Source organism: Talpa occidentalis, unplaced genomic scaffold, assembly GCF_014898055.3.
Source record: "Talpa occidentalis isolate TD23 unplaced genomic scaffold, MPIMG_talOcc4v2.1 talOcc4.3, whole genome shotgun sequence".
In the NCBI taxonomy this organism is placed as follows: domain Eukaryota; kingdom Metazoa; phylum Chordata; class Mammalia; order Eulipotyphla; family Talpidae; genus Talpa; species Talpa occidentalis.
Genome location: NW_023603184.1, coordinates 3,519,262 through 3,536,754, shown reverse-complemented (window position 1 = coordinate 3,536,754; position 17,493 = coordinate 3,519,262). Strand labels below are relative to the sequence as shown.

At 36.1% G+C, this 17,493-nt stretch overlaps 2 protein-coding genes across 2 annotated transcripts; both read left to right on the top strand.

The window, feature by feature from the left end:
- The first annotated feature begins 403 nt into the window (after window positions 1-403).
- LOC119254492 (olfactory receptor 4A16-like) lies at window positions 404-1,330 on the top strand. Its single transcript, XM_037521594.1, has one exon. It carries the CDS (start codon window positions 404-406, stop codon window positions 1,328-1,330), a length of 927 nt encoding a protein of 308 aa, XP_037377491.1.
- A 9,677-nt stretch (window positions 1,331-11,007) lies between these two features.
- On the top strand, window positions 11,008-11,925 carry LOC119254491 (olfactory receptor 4C12-like). Its single transcript, XM_037521593.1, has one exon. It carries the CDS (start codon window positions 11,011-11,013, stop codon window positions 11,923-11,925), a length of 915 nt encoding a protein of 304 aa, XP_037377490.1. The 5' UTR covers window positions 11,008-11,010.
- Window positions 11,926-17,493: the final 5,568 nt, after the last annotated feature.

Sequence of the window (17,493 nt, the reverse complement as noted above, 5' to 3'; positions counted from 1 at the left end):
AAAGCACTGCTGAAGGGAGCAGTGGGTGAGACAGGAGAGGTCTACCCCGCCATGTGGGTATCTCCCTGGCCAGCTGGGAATCGAACCCCTGCCGCAGAGATTGTGGACAGCTTCACAGTGCTGCCCTTGACTCGCTGCCACACCGGGGAGGCCCAGAACCTCTTTTAAGCCCAACACAGTCAGCTGAGGAGAAATAGACTGGCAAGGCAAGATGAATTGGTACCTTGGAAGGAGCTTAGTAGATATTTCCTATATGCTTATGTGTGTAAAAACAACTGGGGAAGATACAGTAATGGAGATGTGCTCCATAATACAATGGGCAATTCACAGCCTGTTCACCATTTCATTACAGGTTCCCTTCTCCAGAGCACTCATCCCTGAAACAGGCTTCCTGGAAAATTAAATGGGACATAGTAACAATGTCACAGAGTTTATCCTCCTGGGCCTCACTCAGGATCCTGGTGGGCAAAAAGCATTATTCGTCATGTTTTTACTCATCTATGTTGTAACAATGGTGGGCAACCTGCTCATTGTGGTGACTGTCTTTGCCAGCCCCTCACTGGGGTCCCCCATGTACTTCTTCCTTGCTTATCTGTCCCTCATGGATGCTGTTTATTCCACTGCTGTGTCACCCAAAATGATTACAGACTTGCTCCGAGATAAAAAGACAATTTCCTTCCCAGCTTGCATGGGCCAGCTATTTATAGAACACTTATTTGGCGGTGCTGAGGTCTTCCTTCTGGTGATGATGGCCTATGACCGCTATGTGGCCATATGTAAGCCCCTGCACTATTTGACAATCATGAATCGAAGGGTATGCATTGTGCTTCTTGCAGTGGCCTGGGTGGGAGGATTTCTGCACTCTGTGGTTCAACTTCTCTTTGTGTACAACCTCCCCTTCTGTGGCCCCAATGTCATTGACCACTTCATCTGTGACATGTACCCGTTATTGGAACTTGCCTGCACTGATACCTACTTTGTAGGCATCATTGTGGTTGCTGACGGTGGAGCCATCTGCATGGTCATCTTTACTCTACTCCTAATCTCCTACGGAGTCATCCTCAATTCCCTTAAAGGTCACAGTCAGGAAGGGCGACGCAAAGCCCTGTCCACTTGTGGTTCCCACATCACAGTGGTGGTTCTCTTTTTTGTTCCTTGTATTTTTATGTATGTTAGACCTGTTTCCACATTTCCCATCGATAAATCCATAACTGTGGTTTTTACTGTTATTACCCCCATGTTGAATCCTCTCATATACACCTTGAGAAATTCAGAGATGAAAAATGCTATGGAGAAACTTTGGTGTAAGAAGAAAACTACTGCTCGATAAGAGTGTGTCCCTCACACTGAGCAAATCTGTTACTAGTAATAAAGCAACAGTCAATAAAACTCTTAATAATGGTGATTTAGTCAATTCAGTGGATTCTCTAGAGATTTTTTTATGCAAATATCAAAAGAGCATAATAAGTTCTCCTTTAAGATTAGAATCAATATAACAGAGAATTTCAGAAGGATGTATAAACAGCATAGTATTTGTCCCATTACAAATAAAAATAAAACTATATTACCTTGTAACTTTATTTTTCTCAGTTTATATTGAAATGAATGTTTAGAAGAAACAGGCTTTTCAAAAGTAAAAGATGAACTCTCTTTGAATATTTATATTCACCCACATTAATATGAAGTAATTTGGCTAATAACTGAAATATATGTCTGAGACAATGCAGTTATTTTTAAAATTTAGTGTTCATTTTTTTCTATCAACAGAGCAGCTTTCAGTAGTTTCATTAGGTATTTTGCCTTTTAAAAATATTTTTCATTTTTTTAAATTGTATTTTTTTTTTTTTTTGGTTGAGGTAATAGGTGATGATGGTTTACAGGACTGTATGTATTTTAAGATTATAGAATAACACTTCTTCAGATGTATGTTACCTCATCATTGCTACCATCATAATCCTTCAGCAAAATCCATTAATTCCCTCCTTTTCTGTTTTTTCTCCACCCCCATCACCAACACCTCCTCTGGTAACCTTAATTCTACAGTCAGATTTCTAGAGTTTTCTTGATTTATTTTTGTCTGTTTTTTGGCTTCTTTATATTCCATGTGTGGTGAAAATCCTGTATTTGTGTTTCTCCTTATGACTTATTTTACTTAGCATAATCCCATCCAGGTTTTCACAAATGGCAGCACTTCTTTTTTTTTTTTTCTTTTTAATGACTGAGTAGTATTCCACTGAGTATGTATGCCATGCCTTCTTAATTCAGTTGTATATTGTTGGTCACTTAGGCTGTTCCCATAACTTGGTTTTTGTAAATAGTGCCACAATAAATGTAAGAGTTGATACATACCTTTAAATTAGTTTTTCCCCCTTTTTTGTATTCTTTTGATAGATACCTAAGAGTGGAATTGTTGATCATAAGGATTTGGCCCCTATGGGGCTATTGGTTCAGTCCCTATGGAAAACAATATATGGAAGTTTCTCAAAATGTTAAAAGAAAATCAATCATATAGTGCATTTTGCCTTTTAAAATACTTCTATTCCTAGTTATTTACCCAAAGGACACAGAAACATCAATTCCAAAGAGCACCTGCACCCTTATGTTTATAGCAGCACTGTTTACAATAGCTAAGCTTTGGAAACAACCCAAATGCCCCCAAATAGATGACTGGATCAAGAAGATGTGGTACATATACACCATGGACTATTACTCAGCATTCAAAAAAGATAAACACATGCAATTTGCAGTAACATGGATGGCGCTGGAAGGGATCATGCTTAGCGAAATAAGCCAGAAAGAAAAAGAAAAATAGCGGATGGTCTCACTCATAGCAGAAATCTAGAAAACTTAAATAAGGGACCAGGAAAAAGAATAACTATAAGAAAGAAAATATCAAAATCAACAAACAACTATGAACCAGAGACACTCTATGGGGGGCGGGGAGGGGAGGGATTGGGGTCAAAATAAGGGGGTCACAATTGTATGGGGAATATAAAAATAAAAAAAAATATATATAAAAAAATACTTCTATTCCTCACATCAGTGTTTGTGCACTTAAAAATTAGGATCTTTGAATGGGAGAGGGAACCTTGTTTAAAGATACTATCAATGTGCAGTTTGTTAGCTGGTATGTGACAATCTGATAATTGAAAATAGATTCTTATTCTTGATAGAAGATATGAAACCATACTAATTCAAGCTATGGGCATATTTTTATGTTTCCTTTCTAGTTGTTATGTGTATTTTTGCTATTTTTTAAAGATTTATTTATGCGTATATTACTTATGCATACAAGAGCTGGGTGTAGGTCAGAGATGCAGGGAGGGGCGGGGAGATGATTCACCAGAGTCAGAGGGGGGAGCAGAACAGGTGGATTGACTGAAATACACTGCTGAGGGGAGCAGCAGGCAAGACAGGAGAGGTCTGCTGTGCCATATAGGTTAGCTCCCTGGTGGGGATTGAACTCATGCTGCAGTGGCTTCTGATAGCTTCATGTTGCTGAGACATAATCCATTGCACCACCAGGGAGGCCCCATTTTTGTTGTTCTTCAGAGTAAATGCTGATTAATTTTGTTCCATATGGATAAAATAAGGTGCTGTAATATAGAAGCATAAGAAACATGTATATTTTGTAATGGTTACTTTTCTAACTAAAACAAGACTTTAGAACTTATATTTAAGGTATATTTTATGCATATCCATTAATATATGCAATCCATAAATTTATAGTTTCTTCTTCAGAATATTGTTAATATTGAAACCACTTGTATAAAACTCCCTGATACTATTCCTGTCTCTTCCCAGAGGTAATCCCAATGCTGATCTTTTTGCTATTCATAATTAAAAGAGGAACTACATATGCATGTATCCTTAAGGTATACATCCTGCTTAGAACTTCAGGTCTCTGACCTGAATCTGAATTTTATTTATAGTATATCTCCCTGAGATTTGATCATGTTGCTACATGTTTCTCTGGTTCTGAAATTTCCATAGCAATTTATTTTTTTATGTCTCAGTATACCTCAGATTATGTATCCATTCAGTCAATGGCCTTTTGGGCTTTTTCCCAGTTTTTGTAATTACGCCTAGTGCTACTATGGCCATCCTGAAAAAATATCTTTGTGTGGTAATTAGGGTATTTACATGTTCACTTTCACAGAAGTTACAGTTTTCTTCTACAGCCTTACTAAAACTTGATATTGTCAGATGTTTGATATTTTTTTCCAAATATGATGGTTATATGACTTCATTATAGGTTTATTTTGCAATTTTTACTACTATTGAAGTTAAGCATATTTTCATGTTTATTGGAGATTTACTTTTTCTACTTTCTATGAAATGCATGTTGATGTATTTTGCCTATTTTTCTAAGGTAGTTTTATGTTATTAATTTTTAGTTTTTTAGACACCTGTGTACAAATTCTTTTTTTTTTGTTATATTTATTGCAAAATTTTCTTTTTAGTGCTTCTCTCATTCAACGGAATTAGAGACTTTCAAATACAGTTTTTATGTGTATGGTTAACACTTCTGTGTCTTACTTAACTAATCATGTTCTACTACTTAATGGTTAGGAAAATATCAAGTAGTGCAAAGTTGAAGAAATTTGAAAAAATGGTGAATTATTCAGAATTGAAAACAGTGTTAAGTCTTTACTGCTAGACAAATGCCAGGTGACTTTACTGGCATGTGGAATATAGAGAAGTCAAACAAACGAACAGACAAAAGTAAATTGAAGCAAACTTTTGAAATTTAAGTGTAGAATTGAGGCTACTAGACTGGGAGGGAGAAGGTTGGGAGCAAAGAGGGAATGGGGACCACTAGGCAATGGTGAAAGATTATGGGTGCCTTGGTAGTAGGTGTGATTTGGTAATACATATCTGAAGAGATGTGAACCTATATCTATAATTCAAATACAGTGTGATAAACCAATATTACCTAATTAAAAAAAAATAAAAATAGCCGTAACAAAAGAAGGGTCACTTCACAGAGCTCATCATTGCCCAAATGATGGCCACTGTCAGAAAGTGCCAGAGGAATTAACACCCTGAGAGTCATTAAGTAGTGATCATAATCTTTTATGATTTTCATGCATTGATGGAAACTAATTGAGACCTAAAAGGCAAATTTTCTTGCTTGATGTCTTTTGTAGAAGTCAGATTTCTAAGGTCCATAATAAGGTGGAAAAGTTCAATTTGATCTGTAGGAGGAAGTAAGACACATCCAAAAATAGCCAGCCTTTATTGCTGCTGCTATTCATTTCTGACTTTTGGATAAGAAATAAAACTGTCACCAGCACAGGGAACATAAAAGATCTCTTCTGTTTTCCCTATCATCAACTAATTTCAACTCAGACATGCTCCTGCTTAAAATAATAAAAATATGAAGCTAAAATGCCATCCATATGAATTTGCAGGGGGACATTCACAAAGAAAAGCATAAGGAGCTAAAAAGGTGATTATATAAAATAAAATGTCTGCTTTGGTCTAAGATGCAAAATGTTGTCATGTGGGCAGTTAACAATCATTACTTTTCAACCACTGATTTTATATTCCTTTTACTTTATGCAAATTCTGTGGTTGGCAGAGCATTTTATGCAGTTGGATGATTCAAACTTTCATTACCATGGGAGTTAAATCTGTTACAGTTTTATTAGTTTGCTTCAGTTTCTCATAGAGTTTTACTTGGCATGGGGGTGGAAGGAGGGTTTAAACATAGCCTTCCGTGCTCTGTGTAGAGAAAACCAATTTCCATATGTTAATTAGGATGTCCGATTAGTACAGAGGTCTTTCTGTTTCATCATGGGGAATTCCCATAACCACGGGTCAGCTACCATTTAACATTTAATGGAAAAATAACTATTCATTGGTACCAGCTTTTTGCTGAGGGCACAAGGGATTCCAAACATACTCAGTTTTATGTGTAACAGATGTAAGGGTGATGAGGATCACTTTTAAGTGGTACATTTGAACATTAGATCTGTTTATTCTGATAATAGGGGGATGGTTTGATTCAGATATAGCTACTTCATGGTTTGTCTTTCTGTGTGAAGGAAACTAATGGGTGAAGTAAGGGGTAAAGGTTTAGCTGCTTTGTCTAAATGTGGAACTTCCTGACACCATGCCTGCTCAGAGCTTCCTGTGGTATTGACTGAACCTTTGCTGCAGCTGCCTTTCCTATCAATTTCTATCACTACCCTTTGTTTGTTGTTTTGCTAGAGGTATTATTCCTGAGGGTAGATGCCAATAAATCAGCATACAAATCTCTATATTAGAAACTATTTCTTTGGGAAATTCATTTTTGTAACAATTTACCTTTTGCAAGATTCCTCTGGGAGAGGTCATGAGTTAGATAGTGAGTCTCATTTTCTACTTCCTTCTTACCATGCTTTGTTTTACTTTGTATGGATTTTTGTTTTGTCTTCATTATGAAGTCCTGCAGTGAAGTTTCTATATGGAGATAATATGAGACTCAATAAGGATTTCTAGATCATGAGTACCCTTGTGTTTGTTGGTTTTATTATATTTATTTTTATAGCATAGTCATATTTCTTTTTAGTATGGAAAAATGATTGGTGTCTCTTTGGCTTCATCATTCTTTTTTGTTTTCTCAGGGCCTTCACTGACTATTTAGAGATTCTTACCTATATAGACATTCTTACCTCCTTATTTTATTACCACCTAACCTTTCACTGAGGGATCTGAGACCATTTACCAGGGTAATGGTCCTCTGGAAAAGTCATATTTAAATATTACTGGAGATTGCTGTAATGTATTCTAAACACATGCATTCCTGAGTGGCATATGCCACTGTGACCCATTTGTCAGAAAGGTGAGAGAATATTGTCCCAAGGTTATCTCAAGGGCTAGTTCCTCCAGGGTAAAGATAAACATCTTGATATTTAGAAAACCTGAATTCTTATTGTATTTCTGCCACCATCTAAATGTGCAATTTTGGGAATTTTTCTCATTTTCTGCATATGCAAAATAAAAAGAATGAATCAACAAACTATTCTTAGTGCTTGAGGTTTTTTTCATTTATAGATCAAATTATCCTTCATGTGCTTGAATTGTCAGAAAACTCTTAGTATAATATGAAATAGGATTATTATTATTCTGCTTAAATTGAAGCATGATCGAAAACTTTACAGAGATTTCTGATTGAGTGCTCTTAAATTAGACAGAGAACAATGTGGAACTGAAAAAGCAGAATCTGGCTTTTAGTTCTCCCATTTACTATTTATTCCATTCTATGGCAACAGAAATAAAATATTATAAACCTCAGCTTTTCTATCTATTAGTGGGGGATAATGTGGTAATTTTGTAGGGTTATTTGGAGACTACATAAGAAATTAGATTGCCGATAATATAATGGTATATGATATTTCCTTTTAACAGAGAATTTAGAGCAGATGAGAAATGGGTTAGACATACTGATGTGTTTTTAGCTAGCTTAAAAAAGTAAATAAATAAGTAGTAGTCATTATAAAATCTCCTGAGAAAAGAAATGGGAAATACTCAGAGGAAGAAGTTGACATATTTCAAATTCCCAATTGTTTTTTTAATTTTTTTTTAATGCTTCAATGAATCAGAGTGAGAACAGTCTTCTCTAAAGCTTTTTTTGAAAGATGAGTGTTAAAGAATCATGCTGACTACCTTGGTAAGTTTTTATGTGGGAGGTGATGTGGGGCCAAGGTCAAGATCAAGACTTGGGACCAGACAAACTTGAATGTTTATTCAGTTCTGCTTCCCATTAATATGTGCTGGGCTATGAGCTTTAATTTCCCCATATCTTTATATCCCTATCTGTAAATTAGAAAGAGGACCCTTTCAAGCATAATGTGTTTTGAGAAGTATTAAATGAGATAATCTATACAATATGCTTTGTAAATAGCGCAGATTTGTAAAACTCTTCATTGATTAAAGATACAAAGTAAATAGAGCAAAACTATATTTTCATAGTTTTATTGTTATTTGAAAGTCACATACAATAAACTAACATGCATTACTCTGAAGTAGTAAGCTCCATGGAAGTACCTAGCAAACCTAAAGCAGTCAATTAATATTAGTTTTTATCATTACCTAATATTAGTTTTAATAATTATAATGGCTAATTTTCACACAGAACTTTATACTTTCCCAAGTAATTCATATCTCCTAAGAGGAAAGTAAGCTTAATTTCCTCAGTCTTAAGTTCTCAAAACCTGTAATTTTTCTGAGACAGAAAAAATGGAAATAAGAGATATGAAAGTAATGTTGAAACATTTAACAAGGTATTAACTTTTCACAAGTGTCTTAAATGATAAAAATATGAAGATAAAATGAGAAAATACATTAGTTTCAACATTACCATAAAATATGAAAGTAGTTTTGCTCTATTTGTGTATTTTTTCAATGCTTAATTTTATGTTTTTCCAAGAATGTTTAAGGTTAATAATATAGTAAAAGAGATCATATATCTATAAGATTGAAAGAAATTGGAGAAATGTTTCTTTAATTACTAAGGTGTAAGAGATTCCTTATGTAAATCAACAGAAATGGCTTAGAGCTTTTGTACTAATTGATGTTGAGTAGATCCGTATAGAGTTTGGTTCTGAATGAGAAACTTTGCTGGGGATGTGTTCTTGGTTGTTCAGATGTGTTCTTGTGTAAGTGGTTAGTGTAGACAGCACTGTTGTTGGTGGAAGGTGTGGTTTCTGATATCACATTTCAAAACTAGCAAACCTAAGGACTTCTGTCTCTGCCTGCTTCTACTTCTGCTCCTCTAAGAGTGTCCTCCACACAGTAGCCAGAACCATCCATTTTCAATAAGTTAGAACAGGTGATTCTGCTGTGAAAAATCTTCCAATGGTTTTCCTCTTCTCTTAGAAGACAGTCATTCCCCTAGCAATGATCTACAATATCCTACAAAATCTGCCCTCAATCAATCCTATTCAATGTGCTTCATTTATGTCAGCTATTCCTGATATAAATTTATTTAGCAGCTATACAAGAGTGCAGATACTTTTTAAAGAAAAATTATTTAAGAGGAAAACTATTTTGTCATTTTTATTTACTTACAAAGGAAAAAATACCACCTTTCTTCATCCATGGAATCCTGACAAGACACAACATAATTAACATGCAAGATTAAAAATAGTTTGATTCTTACCAAGATACAGAGAGCTTAAGGGAATGTGAGATGCTAAAGTATCCAGGGCTAGGAATAGCTGGAGGGCATTACCATAATTATGCCTAAGAGAAAAGGGGAGGCAGTGATTATAGGAAACCAGAAGTTCTTTCCAAAGGGGTGCAGCCTCAGCTAGACACTGAATATTAGAGAAGCCATTGGAGGGAACCAGAAAATAAGTAACATGCCATCCTTTTTTAAAATTATTTGCCTTCTCACCTAAAGTTAATACTGCCTGTTATCCAGAAGGGAAGGGAAGCAGACCAGAGAAGTCGGCCCCCCTGGGAGGAGAGTAGGAGCATAAACCTGAAGGTGAGAAAGGGGTAGTTTACCTTTTAGCAGTTTATTCATTTTTTTCCAAGACAGACTGTAAGCTTCTTGTTTAGAATTATTTGGAAAAAAGACAACAGGAGTAATAAGAGCCATACCACTTATTTGTTGACCTAGTATGTATGAAAACTATGAGTCAGACCCTGCACCTTGTGCTGGGGATAAGAGGTAAATAAACAACATAGATACAACTGTGAGATACCTGAAGGGCTTTCGAATGGAAGAGGGTGATGACAGTGATACCGTAATTTCAGGTTTTCAGACCAAGTTTCCCATCCAGGAGGGGATCCCAAGCTGCAGGGGCAGCGCTGAGGCCCAGCCACTGGGCCTCCAGGGGTTGGTGTCTCATGAAGCCACAGCAGAACTTCAATGATGCTCAGGCAAGCAATCAAAAAAAAAGCAGATTGATTTAGAGAAAGAAAAAGTTTATTAAGGAGAAAAGGAACAGAAATACAGTGAGACTCCCAGGCTAGTGGAACCAGGCCAGGGAGGGGCAAGGAAGCCAAAGTGGAGTCATGCCTTAGGGAATATGGACCTTCTTTCCCTAATTATTCTAAAGCTCCACTAGTCTCTTTGTGATTGGCTAGTTCTCGGTGGTCTCACTCATTGCCTAAATGTCTCTGTGCCCAGAACTAAGTCTCAGTGTCCAAGTCCTTCCTTATCTTAGAGTCCTTTTCCTTTATTGTCCTTGTCCAGGAATGTCCTATTGCCCCTACTTCTGGGGAGTTTGATTAGTCCCCTTTGGATTTGTTGCCCTTATCTCTGGAGCCTTCCTTTAATGCTCCTGAAGTGCCTGCACTGCCCATGAAGCTGCATAATTATTCCTAACTTGCCCTAGTACTCAACAGTATTCCAAAACGTTCAGTGTGAATAACTAATACCGACTATAACAACAACTAATTTGTGTTTTTTAAATAAAAATTTATGATCTGTATCACCTAAAATTAAGAAATGAGAGAAGAGTGAATTAGACTTTATCTGTGTATAAACAGTATGGGCCAGACCATTAGTTGTGCAAATCTTTTTTTTAACATTTCAGGAAGAGTTTGTGACATTTCCTACTGGCTGAGATGCAATCTTTTTGTTAGCTGGTGAGCTCCCTATGTGGGTGTCTTCTAGCAAAGGGACACTCTCTGCCATTCAGAGGTATTAAAGAAAGATTTCAATATCAGAGAGCATCAAAGCTTACCCTGCTTATAAAAGGAACTAGTAGGACATTTCTTCTCCTCTTCATGCTATGAAAGAAAATTCCTTATATTTTCTCACACCCTGCCCAGGGTATACATCTGTAGAGATTTGAACCTATAGCCACCAAAGCAGATAGAGATGTAAACCTACTTTACCACAATAAACATAATTTGGGAAACAAAGAAAATAGTTTATATTATTAAAATGGTGTTTGACTTATCTGAAAACCTCGAATCAAAGTTCTCATCACCTTACTATTGAGGATATTGTCTTTACAGGTTAACTACCACTTCTAAATTCATCTGCATTGAAATAAAGAAGACAGGATGAATGTCACTGAATTCATTCTAATGGGACTTACACAGAATCCTCAGATGCAGAGAATTCTATTTGGAGTGCTGCTTATCACCTACTTTATCACCGTCACCAGCAACCTACTCATTGTGATCACTGTAATCTGCAGCCAGACATTGGACTCCCCAATGTATTTCTTCCTGGCCTTCTTGTCTTTGATAGATGCATCCTATTCCTCTTCCATAGTACCTAAAATGTTAGCTGACTTGTTCTCTAATTCAAAAGCTGTTTCCTTCAATGGCTGTATCACGCAGCTTTTTGTGGAACATTTTTTTGGTGCTTCAGAGATTGTCCTCCTTGTGGTCATGGCCTATGACCGCTATGTGGCCATCTGCAGACCTCTGCACTATGTCACCATCATGAACTTCCGTGTATGCTGTATCCTGGTACTGATGTGTTGGTCAGTGGGTTTTCTCCATTCTTTTGGACAAGTTGTACTTACTTTCTGGCTTCCATTTTGTGGCCCCAACATCATGGATCATTTCATGTGTGACATTTTCCACTTGATACAACTTGCCTGCACTGACACTTTCCTAGTTGGTCTCTTGGTTGCTGCCAATGGAGGGGTAATTGCTTTGATCACCTTTCTAATGCTATTGTTCTCCTATGTGGTCATCCTGTACTCTTTGAGGGGCCATAGCTCTGCAGGGAGGAAAAAGGCCCTCTCTACCTGTAGCTCCCACATCACAGTTGTTGTCTTGTTCTTTGTGCCTTGTATTTGTATGTATCTGCGACCGGTAGCTACCTTTCCTGTGGATAAAGCTTTAGCAGTATTCTACACTCTTGTTACTCCCATGTTAAATCCTATTATCTATACAGTGAGGAATACAGAGGTAAAAAATGCCATTAGGATGTTATTAAACAGGAATGCAATTTCAGATAAATGATTCCACATGAAGATTTTATTTCTATCATGAGCTCTATATTTTTTTTGTTTCATTGTTTTAAAGACCTTTCTATACTTTTCGTCTAGTACTTATAGCGCCTTGCAAGGTAGTTATTAATATGATTAATATTAACTAGTCATGAAGGAAAATGAAGTTGAAAAAGTTAATTCCTCAGCTGGATGTTAAAGACAGCTTGCATTCAGATCTGATTCTTATAAATACAGATTTGATGCTCTTTTGACCATTTCAAAGCATGTGAGAAAAGGCAGATTTATATTAGAACCTCTTGTTGTGTGGCAAATTGAAAAACTATCTTTTTAAATAGAGTTGTATAATGTACACACATTTATAAACAGCTGATACTCAAAAGGCTGCATTGCCTACTTGTACCTATGACTACGGAATTTAGGAAGAATATACTTATCTATGGCTTCTTGGAAAACAGTTGGTATATATCTAATGTTTACTTGTGAAAACAAGAGCTCTATTTAAACCTTTTTGAGATGTTTAAAATATCCTCAACTGGTCAAAATGACCTTATGAAACAAAAAATGTAGTGTTCTTATTTTTATAGAAAAAGTAGAGGTTATAAAGTTTAAGGAATTAGATCATATTATATATCAACTTTGAGCCGAAATACTCTTACTCTATATCTTATGATCTTTCATTATACAGAATTCCTTTGGTAATAGTATTTGCCTTTGGCTTATTATATAAAAAATATTTATTGAATACAAGACATAGAAAGTGATTTCTTTTTTTTTTAAAAGATTTATTTATTTATTTTATACAAGAACTGGGGTACAAGTCAAAAGTGCAGGAGCGTGAGAGAATTCACCAGAGCTGGCACGGGTAGCAGAACAGGCAGATGGACCAAAGACACTGCTGAGGGAAGCAGTGGGCGAGGCAGGAGAGGTCTGCCACACCATGTGGGGTTCTCCCTGGCTGGTGGGGATTCGAACCACTGCTGCAGAGGCTGCAGACAGCTTCACAGTGCGATGTTCAACCACTGCGCCACAGGGGGGCCCGAAAGTGATTTCTTTTTAATGCTTGAAGAATAAAACAATAGAAAAAGCAATAACAATACCCACCACCATCCCTTCTACTCCTTTCATCATTTCTCCTATCACCTTCTTCACATATGGTGAACTCAGTTCATTTATCTGTGTCCAATAATTTTTTATTTTGCTTTGTTAGTTCAACTACTTTGTTTCTTTATAATACCCATATATGTGAAATCATCTAATACATGTTTGTACTTGTCTGGCTAAGTTTATTTCCCCTTCCATTTTGCTGCAGAGGGCAAAGTCTCATCTTTCATAATAGCTGAATAGTATTCTATTTTGTATAAACACTATTTTCTTTATCCAACCAACAATCAGTGAGTATTTATGTTGTACTCATATCTTCGCTATTGCTATAATAAACAGTCCTGTTTATAGTTGATGGCTTCATGCTTTTTGGTTAGATACCCAGAAGTGGAAATGCTGGATCATATGGTATTTCTATTCTTAGTTTTTAAAAAAAGATCCTAACTGCTTTTCCAAATGGCTGTACCAATTTATATTCCCACCAACATTGTATAAGGGCTGATTTTCCACCACATTGTCTCCAACACTTGTGTGCCATTCTTAGAAGGATGGAAGGATATCTTACTGCATTTTCCTTATTAGAAGTGTTAATAAGCATTTTTTTCATATGCCTGTTGGTCATCTGTATATCCTCTTTACTAAAGTATCTATTCAATTTTTATGCCCATTTTTAAATTGCATTGTTTGGCTTTTTGTTGTTAAGTTGGGTGAGTTCTTTGTATTCCTTTGACATTAACAGCCTATGTGTTGCATGATGTGTAAATATCTTCTCCAGCTTGGTAGACCATCTTTTTAATTTGCTATTTTTTTTCATCATGTAAAGACTTTTAAATTTGATGTAGACCCAGTTATTTGTTTTCACTTTTATTTCCTTGTCTATAGGGGTCGAGTCTTTAAAAACATCTTTATTATTAATATCATGGGACCTGTCATCTATCATTTTTCTATATATTTTATGGTTTTGAATCTTATATCCAAATTTCTAATCCATTTTGAATTTATTTTATTTTTAATTTTTTAATGTATTTATGCATATAAAAGCTGGGTGTAGGTCAGAGGTGCAGGGGAGGGGGGTGAGAGGATTCACCACAGACAGAGGGGGGAGAAGAACGGTGGATCTACTAAAATACACTGCTGAGGGGAGCAGTGGGTGAGACATGAGAGGTCTGCTGTGCCATGTGTGTTAGTTTCCAGGCTGGGGATCAAACTCATGCTAAGGTGGCTGCTGATAGCTTCATAGTGCTGAGACTTAACCCCTTGCTCCACCAGGGAGGCCCTGGAATTTATTTTTATATATGTAGTTAGAGAATGATCTAGTTTTATTTTTTTCAAATGTGTCTGCCCAGCACCACTTGTTGAAGACATTTTCTTTTCTCTGCAGTCATAAGCTATGTGTCAATATATGTGTGGATTTATTTTTGGGCTTTTGATCTGTTTCATACATGCATGTATCTATTTTTATTATGCTATACTGTTTTAATTGCTGTGGCTTTGTTACATAGTTTAAAATTGGTAACATGATGCCTCCAGTTTTTTTTTCTTTTGTTTTTCAAGATGATTTTAGTTATTCAGGGTCCTTTATGGTTTCATATATATTTTAATTTTTTTGGTTCTAGTTTCTTGAAAGATATCATTGGAATTTTATGGACTTGCATTAAGTCTATATGTTACTTTGGTAAAGTGGTCATATTGACTATCTCAGTTGTTAAACCCTTTGTGTTTGGATTTGCATTTTGGAGATAGACTTTACTATTGTTTCCAGGAACTTCACTTTTGAAAAGAATATCACTATGGACAACCCTCACTGATTTAGATACAACTCTTCTCTTTTTTCTTCTTATATTACTCTAGTCTTAGGATCCTTGAGCAATATTTCTACCTTCCACTATAGTTAGTTAAGTAGAGGCTGTTGGACCATTTAATGAATAGTTGTGGATGGATTTCAGTCTTTTATAAGGTTGGACAAAATGAAATTGTAAGTTCATGCTTATTTTCTGATGTGATTGTGATTTTCATTCCATATTTGAAGGACAAGATCAAGACATTTTCTTAGATGATACCTTATCAAAATACATATTCATTGTGTTTGTCTAGATTATACCAAAGCCTTTTTCAAACTTTATTTGGCACATGCTACTATAAATATCATGACATTATAAAATTCATGAGTCTAACAACCTAGGTTTAAATACATAGTCTCAGTTTTCTTAAAACATTTTCTGTCATGTTGCTCAAAGATAACACACAGTCCAGAGTTATGTATAGTATTTTTTCCTTCTTACTAAAGAGGCAAGACAAGATATCAGAGGAATCCAAATTGGAAAATAGAGGTAAATTATCTTATTTTCAGATGACATAATAATTTACATAGAAAATGCAAAAGAATCCACTAAAAAACTAGTTGAAATGATAATAAAGTGGTAGGTTACAAAATGTGTATACAAAAATCAGTTGTGTTTCTCTATGTAAACAATGAACTAGAAAAGAAGGCAACCCTATGCACAATATCATCAAAAAGAATTAAAAACCTAAAAGTAATTTAACAAAGGACATCAAGGACCTTTGAAAATTAAAAGATATTGTAAAAAGAAATGGGAGAAGGTGAGCACAAAAATGGAAAGATATTTCCTGCAAATGGACTGGAAGAATTAACATTGTTAAAAAGGCCATCGTACCCAAGTTTCCAAGTTTCCAATAGCATTCTTAAAAGAAAAAGAACAAATATTTCATAATTTCCTGGCCTCCCCAGTGGCGCAGCAGTTGAGCGCTGTGTTGCGAAGCTGCCCACAGCCTCTGCAGTGCTGGTTCGATCCCCGGTCACCAGGCGAGGGTCCCACATGGCGTGCAGACCTCTCCTGCCACCCACTGCTCCCCTCAGCAGTGTGCTTTGTCACTTTGTCAATCTGCCTGTTCTGCTCTCCCCTCTGGCTCTGGTGAATTCTCTCACCCTCCTGCACTTCTGACTGTACCCAGTGCTTGTATAAATAAATAAATAAATCTTTAAAAAAAAAAAGAGAGAGACACATTTGCAAAAAAAAAAAAAAAAATTCCAGAATTTCATATGGAGCCACAAAATATACTGAATAGCCAAAGCAAGCTGACAGAAAAGAGGAAAAGTGATGGTATCACATGCTCAGACTTCAAACTATACTGCAAAGCTATGGTAATCAAAAAAGTATGGTACTAGAACAAAGGTATACAGAGCAATGGAATAGAATTGAGAGCACAGAAATAAACCTGCTTATCTATGGACAGCTACAACAAAGGAGCCAAGAATACAGTGGAAAAAGGAGAGCTGCTTTAATGAATGGTGCTGGGAAAACTAGAAAGCCACAAACAAAAGAAATTAGATCACCATCTTATACCATACACAAAAATTAACTTGAAATGGACTTATAGCATAGATGTAATATATTAAATCATAAAATACATTGAAGAAAACAGGCAAAATTCTCCATGACATAGGCTTCAATGATGTGTCTGTGCATTCATTTATGAAGGCAAGAGAAACAAACATGAATGTAAACAAATGGCACCACATTAAACTATGAAGCTTCTGCACAGTGATAGAAATTATCCATAAAATAAGAAGACATGCTAGGGCCTCCCTGGTGGCACAAGGGGCTATCCACAGTCACTGCAGCACTAGTTTGATCCCCAGCCAGAGAGCTACACACATAGCACAGCAGACCTCTCCTGACTCACTCGCTGCTCTCCTCAGCAGTATATTTCAGTCAGTCTGCCTGTTCTGCTCCCCACTCTTGTCTCTGGTGATCCTCTCACCCCCTACATCTCTGGCCTGTACCCCAGTTCTTGTGTGCATAATAAAATAAATCTTAAAAAAATAAAAAGACATGCTATGGAATGGGAGAAAATATTTGTACATCACCCATTTGACAAAGAGCTGATATCCAAGTGTAAAAAGAAGTTATACATTTCAACATCAACAAAAAAACCCAAATAACCCTATCAAAAATGGATAGAAGAGCTAAATAGTAGACACTTCTCCAAAGAAAAATACAAATAGTCAACAGGCACATGAAAACATGCTCATCATGAATTATCATCAGAGAAATGCAAATCAAAACCACAGTAGACACCATCCCACACCAGTGAGGATGGCCTGTATCAAACAGAACAGAAACAAGTGAGTGTTGGTGAGATTGTGAAGTAAAAGAAACACTTAAACAATTTTGGTGGAAATATAGACTGGTCCAGCATCTCTGGGAAATATTATGGTGGTTTCTCAGAATATTTAAAATAAATCTACCATATGACCCAGCAATTCCACCACTAGGTACCTATCCAAAAGAATGCATGAACACTAATTTGAAGTGATATATGCATGCCTATGTTCATTGAAGTATTATTTGAAATAGAAAAGTTAAGGAAACAGTCTAAGTACCCAAGGGCAGATGAGTGGATTAGAAAAATGTATACATACACAGTGGAATACTACTCAACTACAAAAAGTGAT